Source organism: Dermacentor andersoni, chromosome 6 (genome assembly GCF_023375885.2).
Source record: "Dermacentor andersoni chromosome 6, qqDerAnde1_hic_scaffold, whole genome shotgun sequence".
Classification (NCBI taxonomy): Eukaryota; Metazoa; Arthropoda; class Arachnida; order Ixodida; family Ixodidae; genus Dermacentor; species Dermacentor andersoni.
The window spans coordinates 53,854,855-53,875,903 of NC_092819.1; the positions used below are offsets into that span (position 1 = coordinate 53,854,855).

Sequence of the window (21,049 nt, forward strand, 5' to 3'; positions counted from 1 at the left end):
GCCTAGAGTTTCTTCTCCTTTCTTTTTCTTTCTTTCTTTCTTTCATTCTTTTCCCGGACTCTACCGACGTCGACGCGCGCGGTACGCTGAGATACGGAAACAATGGACGCGCGGAGATCGCGTTTCAATGGCCCGGCCCGTTCATTGCTGCTCTTTCTTCGCGTGCGTTTGAAATTCCACTCGATTACGGGAAAGAGTCTTCTGCTTCTCCTTTTCTTCTCGCAGTGGGGCTCGCGCGTGTCCCTGCTCGTCGCTGTTCTTTCATCCTCGCCGAGATGTCATTTGTCGCCTGCGAACGTGGTCTGTCGCGCGGGCATCCTGACGGCGTTGACGACAGGGATACTTACCCCCCAACGCGGAAATCATTGCACAAAGGACTGCCCGTGTATATAACGGTGCAAGGCGCTCACTCGGAAGGAGGGGGTGTGGGTGGATTGAAAGCTTCGATGCGACTGCTTCTCAAGAGCCCGCGCGGCTTGCATACACGCCTCGTACAGGACGCGTCTCTGTGGCGGTGGCAGTGCGGTGTGTTGCTGCATTGTTTCAACGCTAACGGCATAACGTCGTCATTCATCGTGAGATGTTGTCTGCCGGAATTTTTTTAGAGGGCTTTAAGCTTGACGAAAAGGAATCGTCTTGACGTCGAAGTTCATGGCGGTCGTTGTATTAATTACGAAACCTCTACGACTGGCCAAGCTCATATTCGCATATTGCAGCAAGAATGAGCGAACGAATAAAGCTTTATTTGGCTTTGCAGAAAGTGCTCGGGTCCTGCGCGCTTTAGTTGATAAGCGAGGCGTCGGCACTGGGGCGCGTGTTACCGGCGTGTAGTTACCGTGGTAATGCGGTAATACATCCACCTAACTCTGATCTCTTCATGGTACTGCCTTTATTGTGGCTTTTGCCAAATGACTCCCTTCTCTCTCTCTCTCTCTCTCTGACGTGATCGATGGAACGGTGGAGTCTTACTCCTTACTTTCTGTTCAGGTTCGCGAGCCGAGCAAAAAATATAATAAATAAAATAATAAATAAATAAGAAAGTGAGCTAAGGGGGCGCAACGGGAAGAAAAATTTCCCGCCTGGTCTTTGTCGGAGGGACGGCCCCGTTATATAGCGTCTCTCCGTCTTCATTTTTCTGTTCTCGCTTTTTTCTCCTTTCGTCGTATTATACGGTCATCACGGTTGTCGTCCCCGTTCTCTTAACGACCGTATGACGTCACGCCACAGGCCCTCCAGCGAAGCAGGCAAGCGCCCGAGAAGCACCACCGCCTGCTCAAAATCGGTAGCGTTTGTCTTTAGAACGACGCCCCCCGATAACGGCACCCACAGTGACTCCTTCTCTTTCGTTTTCTTCGTTCTTCCGTCTCTCTTACGATTCTCCCCCCGCTGCACACCGCGCCATGTATCCCCCTCTGTCTAGCGCTGTGCTGGTTCCTTTACTCCCGTACCAGTATCTTGCTTCGCAGCCGGGTTTTCTTCTTCTTTTTGTTAATTTCTTTCTTTCTTTTTTTGATTCCTCGGCCGGCTGCTAGGGGGCTCCAGTGTCGCGCTCGGCGTCTGGAGTTACAGAAGCACCCTGCTTCTAGAAGCGGCGGCAACGCCGCGCCCTCATCACCGCTCCGTCTTCGCCGCCAGCCGCCATCTGTGCCTGATATAAAGCGCGCGCGTGCGTTCGCCGTCCGGGGCGCTCGCTGTGCTAGAGCGCTCGTGTACAGCTCCGTCTCGCCAACTCTGTGCAGTGCAGCGAAGACTGGGGCTTGAATTTTCAGCCGCTCAGCAACTAGAAAGCAGGCTGCGTGTGGCAGAGAAGGGAATTAGGAGGGCTCTGGGGCGTATTGTCTGCTAATCCGTCGACGAAGCTTCCGTTAAGCGTTGCGTGTTCAGAGGCAGACAGTGGGGTGGGTAACGGCGAGGTAACGCAAGGATTAATTAGCGCGAAACGAAGCTAGAAGCAAGTAAAACGGGGCAAGCTCTCGCATAAGCTATTTCATGTTAACTCGGTCTCATTTGCAAACGCGAGACTTCGAAAATAATATAGTTGGAAGTTGGCGCTTGTCCCGTAGTTTCTGTCTCGGTGCTCTTGTTCGTTTTGGGGTCGCTAATCTTTATCACGTCAGGATAAAGGAGCTCTTCTTCTGGTTGTTTACACGATTCGCAGTTTTGGCTACACTGCACCGAATTTGTGAGGTAGATCATAGGAACGTATAGTAGGAATACAGTAGGGACATGGGGCGCGCGCGCAGCGCGGCCTCCTCGCCTTGACCCGGGTCTTCCGCGCATGCGCCGTGGCCCCGTAGCGGTGACGACTCGCGTTCTGCGTGCTACCATCTGGACGTCGTCTACGGACGGACGGGAAGGCAGGAGAGAGAGAGAGAGAGAGACGCGAGCTCTGCGTTATCGCAACCGTGGCCTTCTAGTCGTGAAAGGCCAGTTGTGAAAGGGGACGCTGCTGTCCCTTGCACTGCAGGCTTTGGGAGTAGCGATATGTAAGCCGAGCGCTCGGCTTTGAATAGTCGTCGCTGCAGCGTTTTTATTGCTCGGCCGGCTTCGTCGCGCGTGGCCGGACGCGGCAGCTGCGGTTCTGTTATCGCGTGGCCGACCTCCATTACGGCGAAGTTTCGTTTGAGCGAATTTCCGGGATCCCGAAAAGGTTATAATAAACGTCTCGTTCTTTAATGCCGCTAAAAAAAAAAGTGTATCGTTGAGGCGTGCAGGCTCACTTGTGTGATATTCGATGGAAAGTCACCTTCAAGTGATTCTGTTTGCTGCCGTGGTGTATAGAGTGCTTGGTAATCTTCAGAATTACAGATGTTGGGCGCGGAAGAGACTGTACTCAAAGAAGCGACTCCGTTGTGTTCCGTTTTCCTCTTTGTGGCGCCTTTTTCGTGCCCAACTTGTTCGATTCCGTTAACTGCAGCGCCTATTGCGACTTCGTGCCGGTTTGCGCCATCTGTACAGGTTCATGTCGCGAAATTTGACGCTTGAAAACAGAGACGTTTAGAGGAAGAAAACACAGCACGAGCGCTCGTGTCGCGTTTTCTCCCCTACGCCCCTTGTCTGTTGTTTAGCGGCAAAATTTTTTTTCGACCTGAGTCAACACCGGCTTGGTTCTTCAGTTCACTCTTTTCACCCAGGTTTCGGGCGTTGCACCGTTTCAGCTGCGGTGCCCGATTTCGGCCTGTGTAGCAGGCGCATTTGGCGTCTCGCGCTTCTTTGTGTGGTCCGTGTGTGTGTGTCGTACACACGGTTGCTTCCTTGGCGCGCGCCTTGCCGTCTCTCCCTCCGCGTTTCGGGCGTTCCTGACGCGACCGTTTTGGAATTCCAAGGCCAGCGGGGGGTGCTCGCGAGGCGGGGGAAGGAGCTTCTGCGGTCGGCGGCTCGTTTGCTTACCTTACGACTTCTCCTCCGCTCGCTGCTGCTCGCGCGTGTTTTTTCGGAAGCCGTTAACTTGTTTCGCTTCTATGCGCGTCCGCCTGCGTTTTTCAACGTTACACGTCCCAGCGCGCCTCTGCCTTTCCTTATCTGTATCTCTCTCTGTCTCCTTTCCAGTGTTGGGAAACTGGAAAGAAAGTGTCGTGTACTCTCAGCTGCATATAGTCCTGCGCGTTTGCGCTAGGGGGGGGGGGGGGGGGGTGCAAGTTTGCCTACGCATCTCATCGTGTGCGCGCCACTGTAGGAGCCAGCGATGTCGCTTTGCGTACATCGCGGGCTCGAGTTCCTACCGCGGCGATGGCTGCTTAAATCGAAATGCGTGTGGGAAAAGAAAAACACCGAAATATGGAAGCTAAACCGGTGTCGTCCTCCACTACGGCGTTTCTTATTGATTTGTTGTCACTCTGGGACGTGTTAACCATCGTGAATCGATGGGCTCTTTCGCTCATGTTTGCCGTTCAGAAGCCCCTGATGGGGATAATGACGGTGGCCGTGAGGGTTAGATTGTTGTCTTCCGGCGCTAAACGTACGGCATGGCATGGGTACCACGTGGTGTTTTTGAACGTGTGCACACTCTCTGAAGTATTCTCCTTTGAATTCCGCCCAGATGACGACAGAATCACAGGGACAGCTACGTACACTACAGGTGCTACTTAAACGCGAGTAGTGTGCGGTACGTGGCTAGTTCTGTATTTTCGCAGCAGAGAGTGGCTAGCTCCAGGCTCTCAGCGTTGTGGAGTGTGTGTGTGTGTGTGCGCGCGCGCGTGTGTGTTGCGGTGACATTGGCTCGGAGCCTCATGGCGCCACACCCCCTCAGATTCCATCCATCGCATCGCGTCTGTGGCTCTGTTTTGTTGTTTTTTTGCCTCCGAGTGTGTTCCGTGTGTGTGTGTTGTGCGTGCGTGTACTTCTCGGGTTGGCGAGTTGCGGAGGCTTGTCTGCCATGCAGAGACGCCGCCGCGTGTGCAACTTGTACGATAACGTTCGGGTCGCGAACGCAATGTGGTGCTTGCCTGCACGCCTCTTCTTTGGGGTGGGCTTTCTCTCTCTCTCTCTCGCACTCTCCTCTTGTAATGTTTGTTTTTCTTTTCTTATTCGGGCCGCACAAGCAAAAAAGTAAACAGAGCACACAAGAAGGGGCCCCTGGAGAAGCTGGTCCACGGGGAGAAGAACCGCGCCTGGGTCCTTGCGGAGACACGAAAAAGCCTGAAGAGAGATATATATTTCCGAGAGAGGCGCCGGCGCGGCCAGATGCATCGAGAGTTCGCCGCCGTCGCAGTGTTGAGGCAACGCTATCAGGTGGAGGCGCCAGGATTTGTGCGTTTTTCTCTATAGGGTGTTTCTCTTTCTCTCTCTCTCTCTCTTTGCGATTAGGTTTATCTTCCGACCAGGAAGTCGCGCGAGCGTGGTGATTCAGTGGGCGTATTTCATTCCGGTCGCCTTGTTCGCGTGTTGCGCAATCCATAGAGTTTCCTTCTGCCTTCGAACGCGTCTCTGTCTTTCTCAGTGAACGATTTTTCGTCATGATATTATTACGTTACATAAATGGAACAGTTTGCAGTGATTACGCACAGGCCGATTCGAATTGTCTCTGTGTTTACAAAAAAAAAAAAAAAGTGTTAGTGCTTGGGAACTTATAGAAACACGAAGCGTAATAAAAGAACGTTCGAAGCCACGTGCACGAACACTAGACAAGTCCGTGCTAACCGTCATTCCCGTGATATAGCTGAGCGATCTCAGCGCCAGGGTGCCCTTTATTAGTTTTGCTGTTAGAAAATAGAAAAGAAGAAAGAAAGGAAACAGCTTTATGGCGTACCCTATGGGAAGTTAGGCCTAAGTTTCGGTATGAGCGTGCCGCGCCACCCCCTATGCCAAAATCACATTGATCTGCGAAGGGCCGTTGTTCAACGTGTTTGGCGCGACGCTGTGTGGGGCGGGAGTGTTTACATTGCGCTTGCTCGCGAGGCACGGCTTGTAGTTTGCAGCTCATGTGCGCAAATTTGCATTTCCGAGTTCGCGAAATCTAGGCCCGCACCTTCGAAAACGGCGCCCTGAAAAAAAAAAAAAAGAAGGAAAGAACGCGCCGACGTTATCGATTTTGATTACGCGCGCATCGCATTGCCGGCCGCGCAGCCGGAGTGCGACGTCGATGTGACTTGGGAGTGCGGTTTGAACACGACTTCCTTTTTTGGCGTGCATTGGTGTCGTCGTGAAAAACGTCCGTGCACAAAGAAAAATCGTAGCCACCGAGGTGTTTCTTAGAACCGAGGCGACAAGCAGCTGAAAACGGCAAAAAGAAAAAAGAACGAGCTTAGTGACACAGCCACCACTTTCCCGTTTCAAAGGGGGACGTTCGTAAGATCCATCCATCGATCCATTTGGAGGCGAGTGAATGGTGTGCGCGCACTGCTTTTGGGGAGGTCCTTTTGTGATGCGCTGTTCCTTGGAAGGCGCTTTCCTCCATTTGCAATTCGTACGGTATGCGCGGGCTACGCGCAGTGCTGGTTATGAGTGGGTCTCCTCGAGCCCCATGAAACACGGGCACTGTGCGTGTGCATTGGGCCGAACGCTTACCCACACCCACTTCCGTCCTCTCTCCTCCCCCTTGACATTCCGAGGCATTGTTACTTAATGGAGACGCTGCAGGAAGAGAGACGTGTGGGTGGAGAGGGGGAAAGAAAAAGAGAAAATACAGGTGGTTAACTTGCGCCGAGTCGCGCGCGACGACGGAGCGCTTTGGAGGAGCCTGCATAGGGCAGCTTTTGTTATGTTGGTTATACACCCGTGTTCCTGGAACGAGAGGGCGGGAGCGACATGCCGGAGAATGTTCTCCTGCGTCCCGCCGGCATGTCCGGCAGCAGAGGCGTCGTCGCCCCCTTCTAACACGTGCCAGAAAGAGAGAATCCCCCCCCCCTCTTTTTTGTGCTTTCTTTATATTGACTCAAGTGCGTCGTGTCGTCTGCTCAGTACAGAGAGCACGCTTAGCTGCTCGGGCAAATGCGAACCTGCGCGTGCGTGTGTGTGTTGACCTTCCTTCTTTGCAATTCCCAATGCGCGTTAGCGGCCATCTGCATGCGCATACTTTGGAAGCGGATCGCGTGATAACTAAAACACTGTTGCATCTTTTTCCATACCCTTCCACCTCCTGGGTCGATGAAACGCTTCTATTATGGAGGCGGATAAGCACGGTCGGTGCGGCCTTGCGTGCCGTGCCCTTTTCCCACGCTCTGTCGCCGCGGTGTCGGCAGCGTGCGAACGCTCGAAACCGCCACCTCCAAAGTGACGCAACCGCGTCTGACTCGCTCGCAGCTACAAAGGACGCGCCTGCGCGCGCACACAAGTGTCTGGAGTGTGTCACCGTCTCCACGCATCGTTCGTTACTGCCGGCGGCAATTAAATAGCGCTCTCGGAAGGAGCGGGAGAAGGTCAAGGCGTTGTTGAGAAGAAACGCGAGTATGCGGCGGCTGGCACCCGAGCGTGTCGTCTGTCGCGTCTGCTACTTTAAAAGAACGTCTGCTGCGGCGCTCTATTTAAAAATGGCGTGACTCAGAAGCGAGCCTCCGCTTTCTTCGACGCTTCGTTTGCGACGGGCGGAGGAAATGGGTTTGCGTATCGCCCCTCCCCGGACAGGGGTCTCGTGATACTCCGCATCACTGATAGTTCCGTACAGTGTAGCGAATGCTACGACTGGTGCCCTTTGATACGTAACCAGAGGGAAGTGGTGACCCGCGCATTGTCCGTCGTCGCTCAATCTTCCCGTTCTGGGCACCGGTTGTCTGGATTTAGCGGCGTGCACGCCAACGGAGGGAAGGCGGGGGGTGGGGGAGTTCCTTCTTATTTCTCCGTGGCACGCAACTTATTCTCGTTCCTCGCTGTGACTGCACCGAGTTTGTTCGCAGGGCGCGGTGTTTGAGTTGACGCACACACTCCTTCCGCTACCGTTTTTTGTCTGTGTCGAGTTGGTATATATAGCCAAACACACACACAGAGATAGAGAGAGAGAGTGCGACTGGCAACGAATAGTGCTCGTGACTGCCTATTGCTGCTGACATTATAACCGGAGCCGAGGCCCCGCCGGGCCATCTATTCTAATCTCTCTCTCTTTCTCTCCCTCTCTCTCCCATGCGTATAGAGAGAGATGGGGTAACTGCGCAGGGCATCAACCCTAAGAAATTGGCGACGGTAGTGGTCTCGCGATGAAAGGAGTTCGTCATTCCTTTTTCTCGCCGTCACTCCCGTCCGCCTCGTCATCTTCCTCCTCTAACGCTGTCTTCATTTCGCCACCATTCCAGGGGGCGCTCTCTGTCCCTCCCACTTCTTCTGATTCCTTTTTCCTGCATGTTTTTTGTTGTTGTCCGTTCTTATTCTGTCCAAAGCGCGAACGTTGGCGCGCGCGGTTCCTTTGTGAAATCAGCCTCGCGCGAAGCGCGGTGTATGTTTTTTTATTTTCCGGCGTTATCGCGTCTCCTGCGTCCGCTGTCACGTGTTTCTTGAGACACTGACGCTGCTGTCTCTGCCGGGGGAAGGGGAAATGGGTGTGTGGAGGGAAAGCCGATCCTGACTAATGTGATTTTGACTGCCACCGCACGATCTTTATTTATTTCCACGTCTTTAGTTCCTCCTTTCCTTCTACGCTGCTACTGCCGTGCGTTCATCTCCCTTTCCTCGTTAGTAGGTACTCTCGGTGTCTCCCGCTTGTGTGGACGAGGGTGAGCAGCACGGGAGGGAGGGGGGAGAGGGGGCGTGATGGATGGCTTCATCCCTTGCTTATGCCGGGCGAACAGCACCTTCTTCTTGTGGTACCCTGCGGCTAACGTTGCACGTGAATTTTTCACTCCTCCCACGCGGCACTAGCATTTTTGCTTTTTTGCCGTTCATCGTCGCGCATTTCCTGGAGATGCCGCTCTTTGGCCATCCCTGGCCATCGCGCCGTAAATCCCATATAATAATAATAATAATAATAATAATAATAATAATAATTTTGTGGAGACGCGCGGTTTTTCTGGGGCCCAAAATGAAAGGCGCGCCTTTGCTACGGAATCTCTCTCTCTCTCGGCGTTTCAAGGAGTCGTTAAGGGCGCTGGTTCTCGACGTATAAGCGAAAATAGAACAGGAACGAAAGAATAGGCTCGGAGTTCGGAAAGAGATCGAACTCATTGCTATCAGCTATGGTTGTACACAAGAAGTCGCACCTGGAATCGAGCAGAGATTTCGTATTGCTGTTAGTGGACGGGACAAATTATTTGATGAGCTGATACAGAGACCGTAAATGACGTAATTTGCGCTGTTCCCATTAAATTCTGCGCACTAACTCTTATTATACGAACAGGTTTCTAAGCCTTGTATACATTCGTATCACTTTCTTCTTGCATTCCGAAAGCGCTGACCGGGTGCTCATTAAGCCAGACTGTAGACGAAAGGCATTACGTAATTGTGAGAACTGTAGCCGTAGGATTATTTTGTCTTTATCTACGCTTCAAACGTCCCTGTCCTGTCTTCCATTCCCTTCAAGTAGTTTAGGCGAAACGATGTGTCCGGTACATTGTTTCGGCGAATTCCCTATACTATTTTACACAAGAACAGTAGCAAATGATAAGGAAAAGTGTAGTCTCGCATTGTGAATAGATCGAAAAACTTTAGTTTTGTTTGTGTGGAGGCAGCATAGATAATGTGACCTGCAATCATTCCAGATGAATTGAGAAATGAGGGAATATTCTGATAGAGAGTATATGGAAGCCACAAGGCTCGTATCCTCCGTACACAAACACCCATCACCGTTGTTTGAAGTTGTGTGATAAAATACGATTCTTCATGGTGTTACGAGACTGGCGGACTGGACTGACGCAAATGTTGCCAGCCCTCCGTCATTCTGTTGTTTGTTCGCTCGCGTTTTTTTTTTTTTTTTTCGCTGAGAAGTTCCGATCGCATAACAGAGAGAACTGAAGAATATTTAGCGCCTTTTCCTCCTACGCAACGCCAGCGCAAGTACGCGCGAAACTATAATCCCATGTGCTGTGCGATCCGGCGTTTCAGTTAGCCAGGACACGTCTATGTTTATTCTGCGTTCGGCGAAGACGATTGTGTACATTTCGATCGAAGTATGGAGGGGGGAAAATGAAGCAAAAAAGAAAAAAGTCTGCAAGAAACTTTCAGATGGGGAGACAGAAGCTCGGCAAACATAGAACGTCGTGCAAATCCGCCGCATCGCGTCCTTCCTTTAATGCGCCTAATGGGGTGACACGGCGGAGTCGGGAGTGAACAGAGAAGCCGGGGCGTAAAACTTAATCCGCGCGGCACTGGCTTGCCGGCGAATGACATCTCCGGGACGACTCGGGCTCCTGCTTCAGCGCGAGCAGTACGACGATGGACCGATTGATGTAGTGCGCAGCCCCGGAGGCAACTGAAGCAGCACCGCGAGAGTGAAGGTGGTGGAGGCGACGCGGAAGAAGGGGGCGTTTGGGAGGCTTTAGGGATTGTACTCCGACGAAAGGGAGAGGGGGCCTTGCGCCGTGGGCAAGGAATCCCAGTGGAGAAAGAAATTATGGGGAAGAAAGGATAGAGAGAGAGAGAAAATTCGATGAACGCGTCTTGAGGTACGACAGCCAGCCGCAGCAATGACGCGAAAGAAGGAAGAAAAATGGCGATGCGATCCTCTGGGTCGTTGCTATGGCGACGCTGCCGTTGCCCCTGGCAACGCTGACGTCTGGCCGTCTGGCGGCGTCGCGCACTGTTTGAGAAGCAAGTAGAGGCAATAGAGAGAGAGAGAAACGGGGGGGGGGGGGGGGGCAGCTGTGTTTTTGGCGCGCACGTGAATTCCATTGCGCGCGGCGCCGCCACAACAACCTGTCGTGCGAATAAAGAAAAAGAAAGATGGGGGGGGGGGGGGTGAAGCGCGCTTGCGCATTGCAAAGCGAGCGACTAAATCGACTGCAGTCATTAAGCGTGTCGTTTGAATGCGCTTCCACTGCCTTCCTAGCTCGCCTTTTTCTATTCTTCACCAGCGTTTGCGAGTAGTGTTGATCGGGGGAAAAAATACCTCGTTCTCCCAAATAGGAGGAATGCTGTTTTTAACGTTTAATTTAGATCGTAGCCTGGAGGCGTGTTGTTGATCGATCGCTTTTCTAGGGGTTAGTTTCGCCTGTGCGCGGCGTAACATCCGGCGTGACTCTTCACTTGGAACGGCGGGGCATCCTGTGAACGCGACGTGAAAGATAACGTTGACGGGACTTTCGTTTCGTCCGTCCCTTTTTTGTCTCAAGCAATGAGCTCGCGCTGAGGAGCGAGCGATGTAACCTGTAGAATGACAGCGATTTATGCACGTTACAAATTGCTTTTATGCCGGCGTTCTGTTTTATAGATCTGTACTCATAAATTGTGCTCTCGGTGTGTATCCACCCTTGTATCGCGATAACTAATGAGAACTGTTACTACAGTGTCATGACGGCGATAAACCCAAACGTTTAATATTGCAGACACTGCGTAAATCTAGGGAGCCACCGCTGTCCCATCTCCCCTTCAACCCCACATGCAGTCCAGCGGACGCGGTTTTGGTTAGCCGACCAAAATAGCGTTAGCCCAACCCGCCTTATTCTCAGCAGAAATGAACCAGCAGCAAGAAGAAGTGGCTCTCCGCGGTTCCCCTCTCTCCCTTCTTATTTTTGCCTACGAAAGCCTGAACTAAAGTAATCAGTGATGACGACAGCAGAAGGCGACTGAGCCGTCAATCAGGCTGACGTCAACTAAACCACACGACGCGTGGAGCTGTTCGCACGCGCGGCTGTTTCTTTTATTTTTTTCTGATTGCTTTATATATAATACGGCGATGACTGTATATACTGGCGCGTAGGATGCGAGCAAAAAAAAAAACCGTCGGCACGTGGCCGATCTCGATGGGCACTCCATTAACTGCCTCGAGAGGGAGGAAAAGGCGCTCGTAGTCGCCGGCAGCTCGGGCGAATCGCATAGCGCCTGATTCAGCAGGTCGCTTATAGCGTTCGCGCCCGCATTTAGGCTTCGCTCATTTCGGGCGCCTCGCCGTTGGGAGCGGTGAGGCGGCGGCCTCTTCAAAGCTGCGTGTGTCCCGATAAGCGCCTCGTTTCACTCGCGCGTGTTGCGATGCTCCATAGAGTTTTTTCCGTGCTTCTGCCGGAACGCGCGGCGTGATGTCCGAGCCGGGCGTAATTCGAGGTGGGAAACATTAACAGCGTGCCCTCCGAGAGCGCGCACCTCCTAATTTCGAAGGCTATGTTAGCAGCAACAATAACAAAAGTAAAGTTTTTTTTACCTAAGACTGCTAGTGAAAGGGCTTGCGATGGCAAGGTGCCGCTGGCGTATACGTGTTCTTGCACGTCAATCGCCGCCTCGGGTCACGTGGACGAACTTGCGCTTTAGCAACTTAGCAATTACTGCGCGCCTCTGTGAAGCCTCTGGTCTACTGCGGCGCCGACTAGCGGCACCGTCTGGGACGCACTCCGCGAATGACTGTTGTTGCCTCCGACATCTTGGTTCACAAGGGGCTGCGGACATGATGACACGAACAGCTGCAAACCTAAAGTATAACTCGCTATCGCGAGTGAAACGCCAGCCGATCGCACATCTCTGAGGCACGTATGACATACAAGAGGCCTCCATGCAAACAGGAAGCACAATATAACTTGCTCTTTCAGGTAAAGAAAGAAATCAGTGAGAGCGAGAAGGTTCTAAGGCGAATGTATAGCTTGAGCAGCGTATCTTCGTGGACTTCATAACAGCGAAAGAGAGAGAACATCTGTTGTGATGCATGGTCCACAGAAAGAATGAGGTTCGAGAAATGGCTCCATCGTTGACTGCCTGTGCCTTCTTGCAGAAGGGCAAATTCGATCGAGACGCAGCACGGTTTTCTTTTCTTTCTATTTCCGCGCTTGTGGAGCTCCGAGATGGTGTCGTGTGATGGCATCATTTCAGGATTACTTGCACGTGACCTCACGATCGCCATCTTAAAACCCACGTTGATGACCATGCACTGCTGAAGAGGACCGAACTGTAAAAGGCGCATCTTTTCGTACCGTGCTCGGCGGAACTTTAACATGGCGTCCGTAGTGACACCATTTCGCGACATTTGCGTACAGACCCTCGGGTATATAGCTCGCGCTGCTGTGTCACGTACTGGAGCGAGTTTGATAAAGCCGATCTCTCGGGCTACCGTGCTCGTAATTCCCGAACGTGGCGTCCACAATGACGTCTTTTCAAACCATCCACTGTACTATCGTCTATAAATGTCTTACGTCGGAGGGGAGTTGGCGGGGGGGAGCAGGTTGCTGCACGCCACGCGTCAAGATGACACGTTCTAACTGCTCGCTTCTGCCAGGTGAGAAAGAGCACATGCGGGTGTAGTCCGTGGAGTCTGTCGCTGGTTGCAGAAAAAAGAAAGAAAAAAAAAAGCGTCGGTGCCGAATGGGACAGTTCCTTCTAGGTGGTGGAAGAAGCCGCAGGCCGCTGCCAATTTGGCCGCCTTCCGATTTAGCAGAGCGCGTATGCTTACTGCAGCGTGTCGACACGCGGAATTTTTTTTTCTTTTACTGTCGTCTGGCACGCACGTCATCTCTCTACCGTCATTCTTACTACTGGCCATTCGCGCTCTGTCTCGCTTTCTGGCCCACTCTCTTTCTCAGGCCTCTCTGCTCGGCAGTGACGTTAGTAGGCAGAGCATCGCACGCGTAATGCGAAGGCGTGGGATCGTTCCTCACCTGCGGCAAGATGTTTTTTTTTTTCATCCACTTTCATCGCCATTAATTTATCTTTTCTTTAATTCAATTAGTAAGTGGAAGTAATTTCCCCTATGTTGTCCTTAGGTGTCTTTCTTTGTTGGCTTCTTATGGTAGGCAGTGCAGTAACTCGTTCGGTGCTAGTGACACAGCGAGAGAGAGAGAGAGAGAGAGAGCAGGAGATCCCATTTCCACCGGTGCGCGGGGTGCCGTGGCTTCTTCGCGTCCCCAAAATTCTCTCGACACCCGCTCTCACACCCGTTTCCTGTCCTGCAGTCGTTTTACTGCCGCCCGGTTTCCCGGTGAGCTCTCTTTCTGTGTTGCTCCGTTCTCGCTTTCGCGAAACCCCGCAACACCGCCACCAGCAGCAGTAGCAGCAGTGAACGGCAAAAGCCCGCGAGGAGAGAGAGAGAGAGGCTGCCCGCGGGAGCAACGAGCACCTCTTCGTCGAGATGGGGAAAAAAGACCGTGAGCAGAGAGAGAGAGACTGCCCGCGGGAGCACCTACTCGTCGAGATGGGGATAGCGCGCGCTCCCTTTTTCCCTGCTGGCCCCCGTGGCCCGATTTTTGTCAGGCTTCGCTGACCCGTTGCACCTCCTCTTCTGGATGAGCGAGGCTCTAAGCCGTATCGACTTTCTGTTTCTACGCCGCTGCGCTTTTCTATCTTTCTCTCTCTCTCGGCCTCTGTCTCTCTCTCTCTCTCCCACACTTGTGTCGGCGTCCAGGGACTGGGCGCTTTAACGTTGCGCCAATTTCGCCAGACCTTCTACGCCTGCCGGCCAATTTCTCTTTTGCTCTCTCGTTTTTTTTTTTTCGTTGCTCGTCTCCGCGCCGGCACCGGTGATCTGGAGAAGGGAACGCATTATTTGCCGCCGCCTCCGCGCGCTGGATCGGTTGGCCGGGCAACGGCGCGATCCCGCCTTGTGCCGCTTCGTTGCCTTTCCACATGGGCCGCGGTTCCCGCTGCTCCCGTGTCCGCTTCTTCTCCGGTCTGCCTCAACAAAACCGTGCAGTGCGTTACTGAGTATGACGCTGTTGCGCCGGGCTACAAACCGTGGGACAGAATTTCAAGAGAGTTTTAGCTCCTCCCTAAAACTCTCCTGTTCGGCCGTGGACAGCAGTATAGCAGAGCTCCCCCCGGTAAGCAACATACCGTGACGCTGTGTACATCTACAACGCACTTGAAAATTTGTTGCGTAGCGTAATTGTTCTCGCCGAAGCAGAAGTAATAAAGTTACTGCACGTAAACGATTAGGTTGCTACCGACGCTTTGTATTACACCAGCAGTATTAGCTTTCGGGGGCTGTGTGTTGCCGGGGCAAATGTAGTAAACGTGTCATAAAATGGCGCCGCCGGCGCTGCTGTGTTCGATGTTCCGTAAACTGCGATGTCTTTATAAACAAGCTCTTAGTGCTAAGCATAGCCTCCCATATACGTTCTCTAGCAGAGACCACGCAGCAGGAGGATGGGGTGGGGATCTCTGTGCTAGATTGTGGGCAATTAATGCGTTTTGAAGTCGGAGATTGTTTCTGCGGGCCACTTCCACGAAAAGGGGGCACAGACTGTTCACTTTCAACATCGTTTGTTGCATTAAAGAAAAAAAAAAAACAATTTCTTGCACGCGCGCGAAATCGCAACGTAAGTGCACGCTGTGTTACCATCTGGCCCGACATATGTTATTCACCCTCTTCAACGTAAAACTAGTTTGGGATGTATGCTTCAGCCTTGGATGTCGGAGGATCGTTGGTTGTGACAAGTCTCGCGTGCACGGGTCTTTGGAAACGCGGCTCCAGTGTTGCACAGATTTACTTGCGGACACTGCGTGGCGTCAACGCGAAGTCATTTTCACATCCTTTGCCACGCTCTTCCGATTCTGGCTGCACTGTCGTGGGCAGTGACGTCTGCTGCTGGGGTGTATATATAGTCTCGGCGCGTCTGTGGACCACTTGTGGGCTTTCTCCTAATGCCCGCCCCATTTTTAGTTCTTTCCGGCTCTGCTTGAGTTGATGCACGATACAGGAGCCTTCTGCGGTATGCCGCGCAACTTCGTATGTTGTATATAGCGAGCAGCCATTGAGAGTCATGTGGGTGGTGGGGGGGTTGGTGGTGAAACCTTTCCTTTTATCCTTTTGAAGGAACGATCGATAGAGGGGGGAGGGAAAGGTGCTGCTCACGGTAGCCCCTCGCAACCCCCTCAGCCCACCCAAGAATCAATCAATCAATCAACCTGTATCAATTTACGGAGGGCCGGGCGATGGGGGGGGGGTGCATAGGGCACCCCCACGTGTGATGCCATGTGTGGCTTCGGTCATCTTGCGCGCGCTTTTCTTTATTGTATTCTCCGTTTGCCTGTGTCGGCGCCGCAATCCACCGTAGCCTACGAAGTCTTGATATTTATGCGCAAACCGTCGGAGGGGATTCAGCTTGTCCTTACCTTTTACGAATGACCGGTTTACCGGAGACGTGGATGGTCAGTGACAACGCTGGTGGTAACACCTTGTAAACCAGAGAGCTTCTAACGCGTTGTAACAAATTGTCACGAGATGTCGCCACCGGCGTTACCGCTGCCGTCCATGTCTTCGGTAACCCAGTTTTCCGTGAAAGTTGGTGCATTTACGGACAAGTTAAAATAAACCTGTCACAAGAGAGGGATGGGGGGCGGGGTGGGGGGGGAACTGTCGCGCTCTCGCATCTATAAGCAAATTGTTTCCCTACTGCATGGAGACGCGCAAACGAAGCGTCGAGTTCTCTGGTAAAGTGTGTGTGCTTAAACCCGGCGAGTGTCACCTGCCCTACGCAAAGAGAAAGCCTTCTCTGGCCCTACTCAATTTTAGCTTCGTTCTGTTTCGCCCGCTGGGTCCCTGGTGCCCTCCACCCCTTTCTTTCTCTCTGGGTGGTCTGCATTGACGTAAATGTTGTTTCGTTTTTCACTGCCGCGCGCGTCTCGGCCTTTCCGCCGTCTGCAACTCCTCTTTTTTACCGTTAGCTTTTTACCGTCGTTTTACCGTTAGCGCAGGCCTTGGCGCCACGGATTCCCCTCGCTTTCGGCTTCGGCTGAAAATAATATGGACCTATTTCGCCAAGGGCAGCGACGGCCTCCTTTAAGATCGCTTGCCTACCATGCAGCGAGCGTTAGATTTGGCACTTCAGGTTCAGCCCCCACCCCGGTTCCCCTCAACGTCTCTCAGCCGCCTCCGGACTGGCGCATGAGGGCGAAGCCGTCTTTCAAGGGGAACGACGTCAAGGCGGGCGCCTGCGCTCTCGACGTACCGACTTGACGCTCCGTGGGCGACCGAGACGAAGAGAGTTTTCACGGCCCGACAGGGCTGTGGTCTGAAGCGTGCACCGAGCCGGCGGCGCGGCCTTATTTCGTTTTGTTGTTTTGCTTATTATGTACTCCGGAGGCGGGCGCTCGACGAACCAGCGCTGACCCATTTCGGCGGTTTGAACGCGTATGCTTGCGACAGCCGGCAAGCTTGTGTAGTTAGCCTAGCCAGGCTGGCTTTAGTTTGGCTGCCGCGGTTTGGCTTGGCTGCGTGCATGGGAAAGGGGGCCTTTGGGAAAGGAGGTTTCTGCGCCTGCTCGCTTGCTTTCTTGCGCGGGGGGGGGGGGGGGCGCAGCGCAAGCGTCAGAACCCGAATCTGGAAACGCCGATTATAACGGTATTGCGTGCGGGAAAGGGCGGATGTTGCACGGCGTCTATTTGCGTGGTTATAAAAAAAAAAAAAGGATATTAAAAGGGTGAACGGATGTGGGACAGAAGGCGGCGATAAAGGATTGCTAAACACGTTGCTCATATACCATTTTTTCGCGTTTAAGGTTTTGCATGAAATTAAGGGGTCTGTCTCTTCGGTTTGTCATCGTGAACTGCCGGAGACTCTCGGAAGCTAAGCGTACTTGTGACATGTGCAGATAGATTGAATAGGGAGGGAAGAAGAGGGACGAAAAAAAAAGAAGCTGAATTTTAATGTAATAATGGCTCTTAGCAAAGCAGGTTGTATTGCTCTCTTTTTTTGCTGATTGGTATTGTTGTCAACGTTTCCAAACACTTGTCTTCACTGTCGTCTAGAGGTTCTTAATTTGACCAACCGAGGCTCTGGTGATTAGAGCTAACGTTTTCCTCCTTTGTCATCTGCTAACAACTAGCAACTAACTCCACCCTGCATTTGTGTAGCGCCACCATCTCACTCTGAGGTACGCTGCCTGTCCTAAAATAAATCTGACCCTTTTGACTCTAACACCTCATAAAGACATGTCATGACCACTTAGGTGATATCCTTTGACACTTATGTCTCTCGCCATGAAACTCTCTCGTAAAGCAGACCACTTTTAAGTTCGACCATTCGTTTCATCTGTAGACCATCTAGAGAAAGAGAGAGCAGAAAGTGAAGAAAAGCATTGGTGGTAGACACGAAAGAAACTTTCCTGCTTATAGGCCTTTCGATTGTATTTTTTTCTTGCGTCTCATGACGGTCAGAAAACAATCGGCGGGTTGCTGTACATGTTCCTCTCAAAGCGAAGGACACATGCTTTTCATTCTCCACGCTCAGTTGGGCTTTCCTTATCGCTGACTTGTTTGTCCAGCCGGCCTGTTTCCTCTTCTGAGTCCTCTAACGCAGACCTCCATTGTCCGCACATTCCTTCCTTATTATTGTCTCAGGCCTGCTTCACATAACTTCGGGAAAAATTGGCTGCCACAGCGTTGCCTGCTCTCGTGAAGGCTGTGGCTGAATTGCATGCAAATGAAATTCAAAGAATTGTCCAGCTGTAGATGCACTTCTCTGTCATTGTCCTTTTTTCTTTTTTTGCGAAGAATGCGGAGCTGTTTAGCTTGACCATTGCCAGCACTTTGTCTTTGTGAGAGTAAAAACAGGAAATCATGCTTTTCTTGTTCAGGGAGGTGCAAGCTTTTCTTGTTCAGGGAGGTGCCTTTGCTTCTTAAAATGGTGTTTCTGAGTGCGCAGATATAGTGCACCTTTATCTAGCTATACTAAAGGGCTTAGGTGTAATGCACCCGACGCCCGTCACAAGCCCGACGCACGTCAAAAGAGTGATAAGGACACACTTACACACAGCGCTAACATTTAACAAAGTCTTTTTCGGAGACATTTAACTTCCTACAACACCTTTCCGATGTCAAAAAAATGTCTTTGAAAATGCATTGTTGAATGTTATTGCCTTGTGTCTATATCTCTTGTCTTTCGTGTGGTGTACTGCACCTAATAAATCCTTCAGAATGATACCAACAAGCCCTGCGTGCAAACAATGTCACTTTGATTAGTTGTAACATATATATGGGTTTGCTATAAGTTTCTTCAGTGAAAAAGCCCTATGGTATTCTTTTTTTTCACCCGGAGTGACAAGTGCTACACATTCTATGAATATTTTATGCAGTGAGGTTAGGTTAATCAGGTTAGAGTAATGGTTCACGCTGCTCAGCATGGCATGCTCAGTAACTCCGGGTCAGGTTAGGCCAGGTAGTTTCCTACAGAAAATACTGCAAGGAATTCTGGTGCTGCAAGTATTCAGCTGCCGTAAGAATGATTAGTACATGGATTTGTCTTTTCTTTTGCATTTATGGCTTAAGTTGTTCTTGATGTGTCCTTATCCTTTAGTGTTTTAAATTTCTAAGAAGCTATTCTCTACACGCATCAAGGCATTAAGTTTCTATGCACCTGCATAATCATTGTGACTAGTTGGATTTCTTATGCAATATTTTGTTGAAAATGACAAATTTGTAAAGTTGCAACAGTGTCTGAATCCAGGAGGCCGGAGTTTAGGCAATACCATATACTGCCTCATCGCGTGCCAGCTGAACTGCCATGCTTGCAGACCCCAGACACCGCCACCATAATTCGCCCTAGTAGTATTTGTGGCAGACTCTATGACCCTAAAAGCTGCGAGACAGATGCTTTGCATCATTGCCTCTTTGTTTTATTGTAATCAGTCAGTCAAACAAATTAAATTGTTGCACGTTGCCTTGTAACTGCAAGCAATCCTCACCTATATGGGCTTAGTATTCTGCCAAGTGTCTAACGCCTTTACAAAGGCCTACACATGCTGTTTTGCTACTTCGGATAATTGAGGTTACGAGAACACCTTGAGTATTTGCAGAGCTCTCAAAACTGGATTGAACGACTCCCATTTCTTTGGCCAGAGTGCCGCAGCAGATTGCTATGACCTTGTTTTCGTTAGTGGTGCTCTTGATAATCGTGGAGTTGACTGTGTTTCCTGTGCCTGCAATTGTGTGTTATCAGCCGATGGAGTGGTAGACGTAAGCGCAGTGGATATCGTGGCAGGCGCATCCTTGTAGTGTGTCAGGCGTGCAGAATGCGGGCCGTGTTGGAATCGCTGCTGTTATGCCGCTTCGTTGTGTGGTTATTGATGAGAATGATCAATCAGAATGATAGGAAAGCTATTCTTCTGGAGAGTTGTGTTCTTGTGAGTGAAGTTTTTAATTGAATGCTACTAGCATAGGGTGAATGCTATAGATGATATAATCATATGAAAAGGGAGGTAATTAAAATTTGTGGGTGTTTTTTTCTTCTCTTTCCTGGTCATTGAGTAGCAGTTAGTTTGCTTTTTACAAGCGACACTTCATGAAATAATAGTAGGATGAATACTGAACCACCAAAGCAAAATTAAGTAGAGTGGTGTTTTGTTTTCATTGTAAAATTTTTTCTTAGTATCAGTCTGCTTTTCAGCAAAATGTTAGTAATGCTGTAACTACTCATTGTAGCAGCAATGATGCAATTATTCTAGGCTAAGATATCCACAGCTTGTTTTTAGTATATTGCATTGCGCAGAACATTATTATGTCATGATTGCATTTTCTTATGCACCTCATGCAATTCCTTCTGGTGCTATTCATATAGTAATTAGCACACATCATTAAAATAGCAACTTTTTGTGTGTAATTGAGGATGGTTAATGATTGTGGGAGCAGTAGCCCCCTACACCTGCTCTGTGAAATGGCAGAAACGTTAACATCTGCTATATTTTTTATACAAGATATCCAACCATTACATGACAATTTGTTCTGCGTGGCTTATGTGGTTCAGCACTACATCTGTGCTCCTTGTTATGGCTGGAAAACAAAATTTTTATGCAGCTGTTCATAATGAATCCTATATTGTAAAATTCATAGCATGTGTGCTAAAATCAACTGTCAACACACGTAAATGTACCTTTAAATAATTTGTGGGAATCCACATAGAACGCTTGCAAAAGGAGTTGTTTTTCTTGCTTAATTCATTACTGTAGCAACTTACTGTTCGCAGTGCAGGGAAGGAATATTGGAAACTAACACGTCGATTTTTTTCTACTGTGCAGGTGTTGTTCACGAGCATCCCCGGATCGGCTCTGATGGCGAGAGTGAGGAGGCATCCGGTGCTTCGGACGAGGTCATCTCGCCCGTGCGGCTTCGGCCCAAGACCAACAACAACCGCAGAACCAGTCAGGTAAAGTATTCGTTAAATTTTTTTATTTATTTATAGCCATACTCCACCCGAATGCCCCGCGAGATGCGTTCGTCGGCACTGCATTGTCTCCTCAGCAGCTGCTGGATTCGCGGTACATGACATGCATGTGCAAAGGTCCTGACATATATCGTTGTAATGTATCATGTACCAAGCAAAAAACAAAGCTCTCCAATTCTGCCATTAATCAGACAGTTGCGCCAGGAACTGTGTTACGCTGCCCAAGTATATTGCTTGTGTGACTAAGCAGTAGTGTGAAGATTTGTTGCCTACAAGGGCTATCCAAGTGTTTCCATCTGTTTTACTCTGCCTCAATTGCACTGGGGCACCTTACGTAAAACAGATGTGTGGATTAGAGAGAGTAAATCAGGATAGTCAGTATTCTAGTTGAGATTT

At 50.7% G+C, this 21,049-nt stretch overlaps 1 protein-coding gene across 5 annotated transcripts in view; it reads left to right on the top strand.

Annotated features, from left to right (window-relative positions):
* LOC126522876 (cyclin-dependent kinase 16-like) overlaps positions 1-21,049 on the top strand; it is a 153,328-nt gene that overhangs the window by 106,579 nt on the left and 25,700 nt on the right. For all 5 annotated transcript variants that reach the window (XM_072288736.1, XM_072288734.1, XM_072288735.1 and 2 more), the window contains one exon: positions 20,508-20,635. In XM_072288736.1, the coding sequence (XP_072144837.1) occupies positions 20,508-20,635 (128 nt within the window). The remainder of the gene's footprint in view (positions 1-20,507; positions 20,636-21,049) is intronic.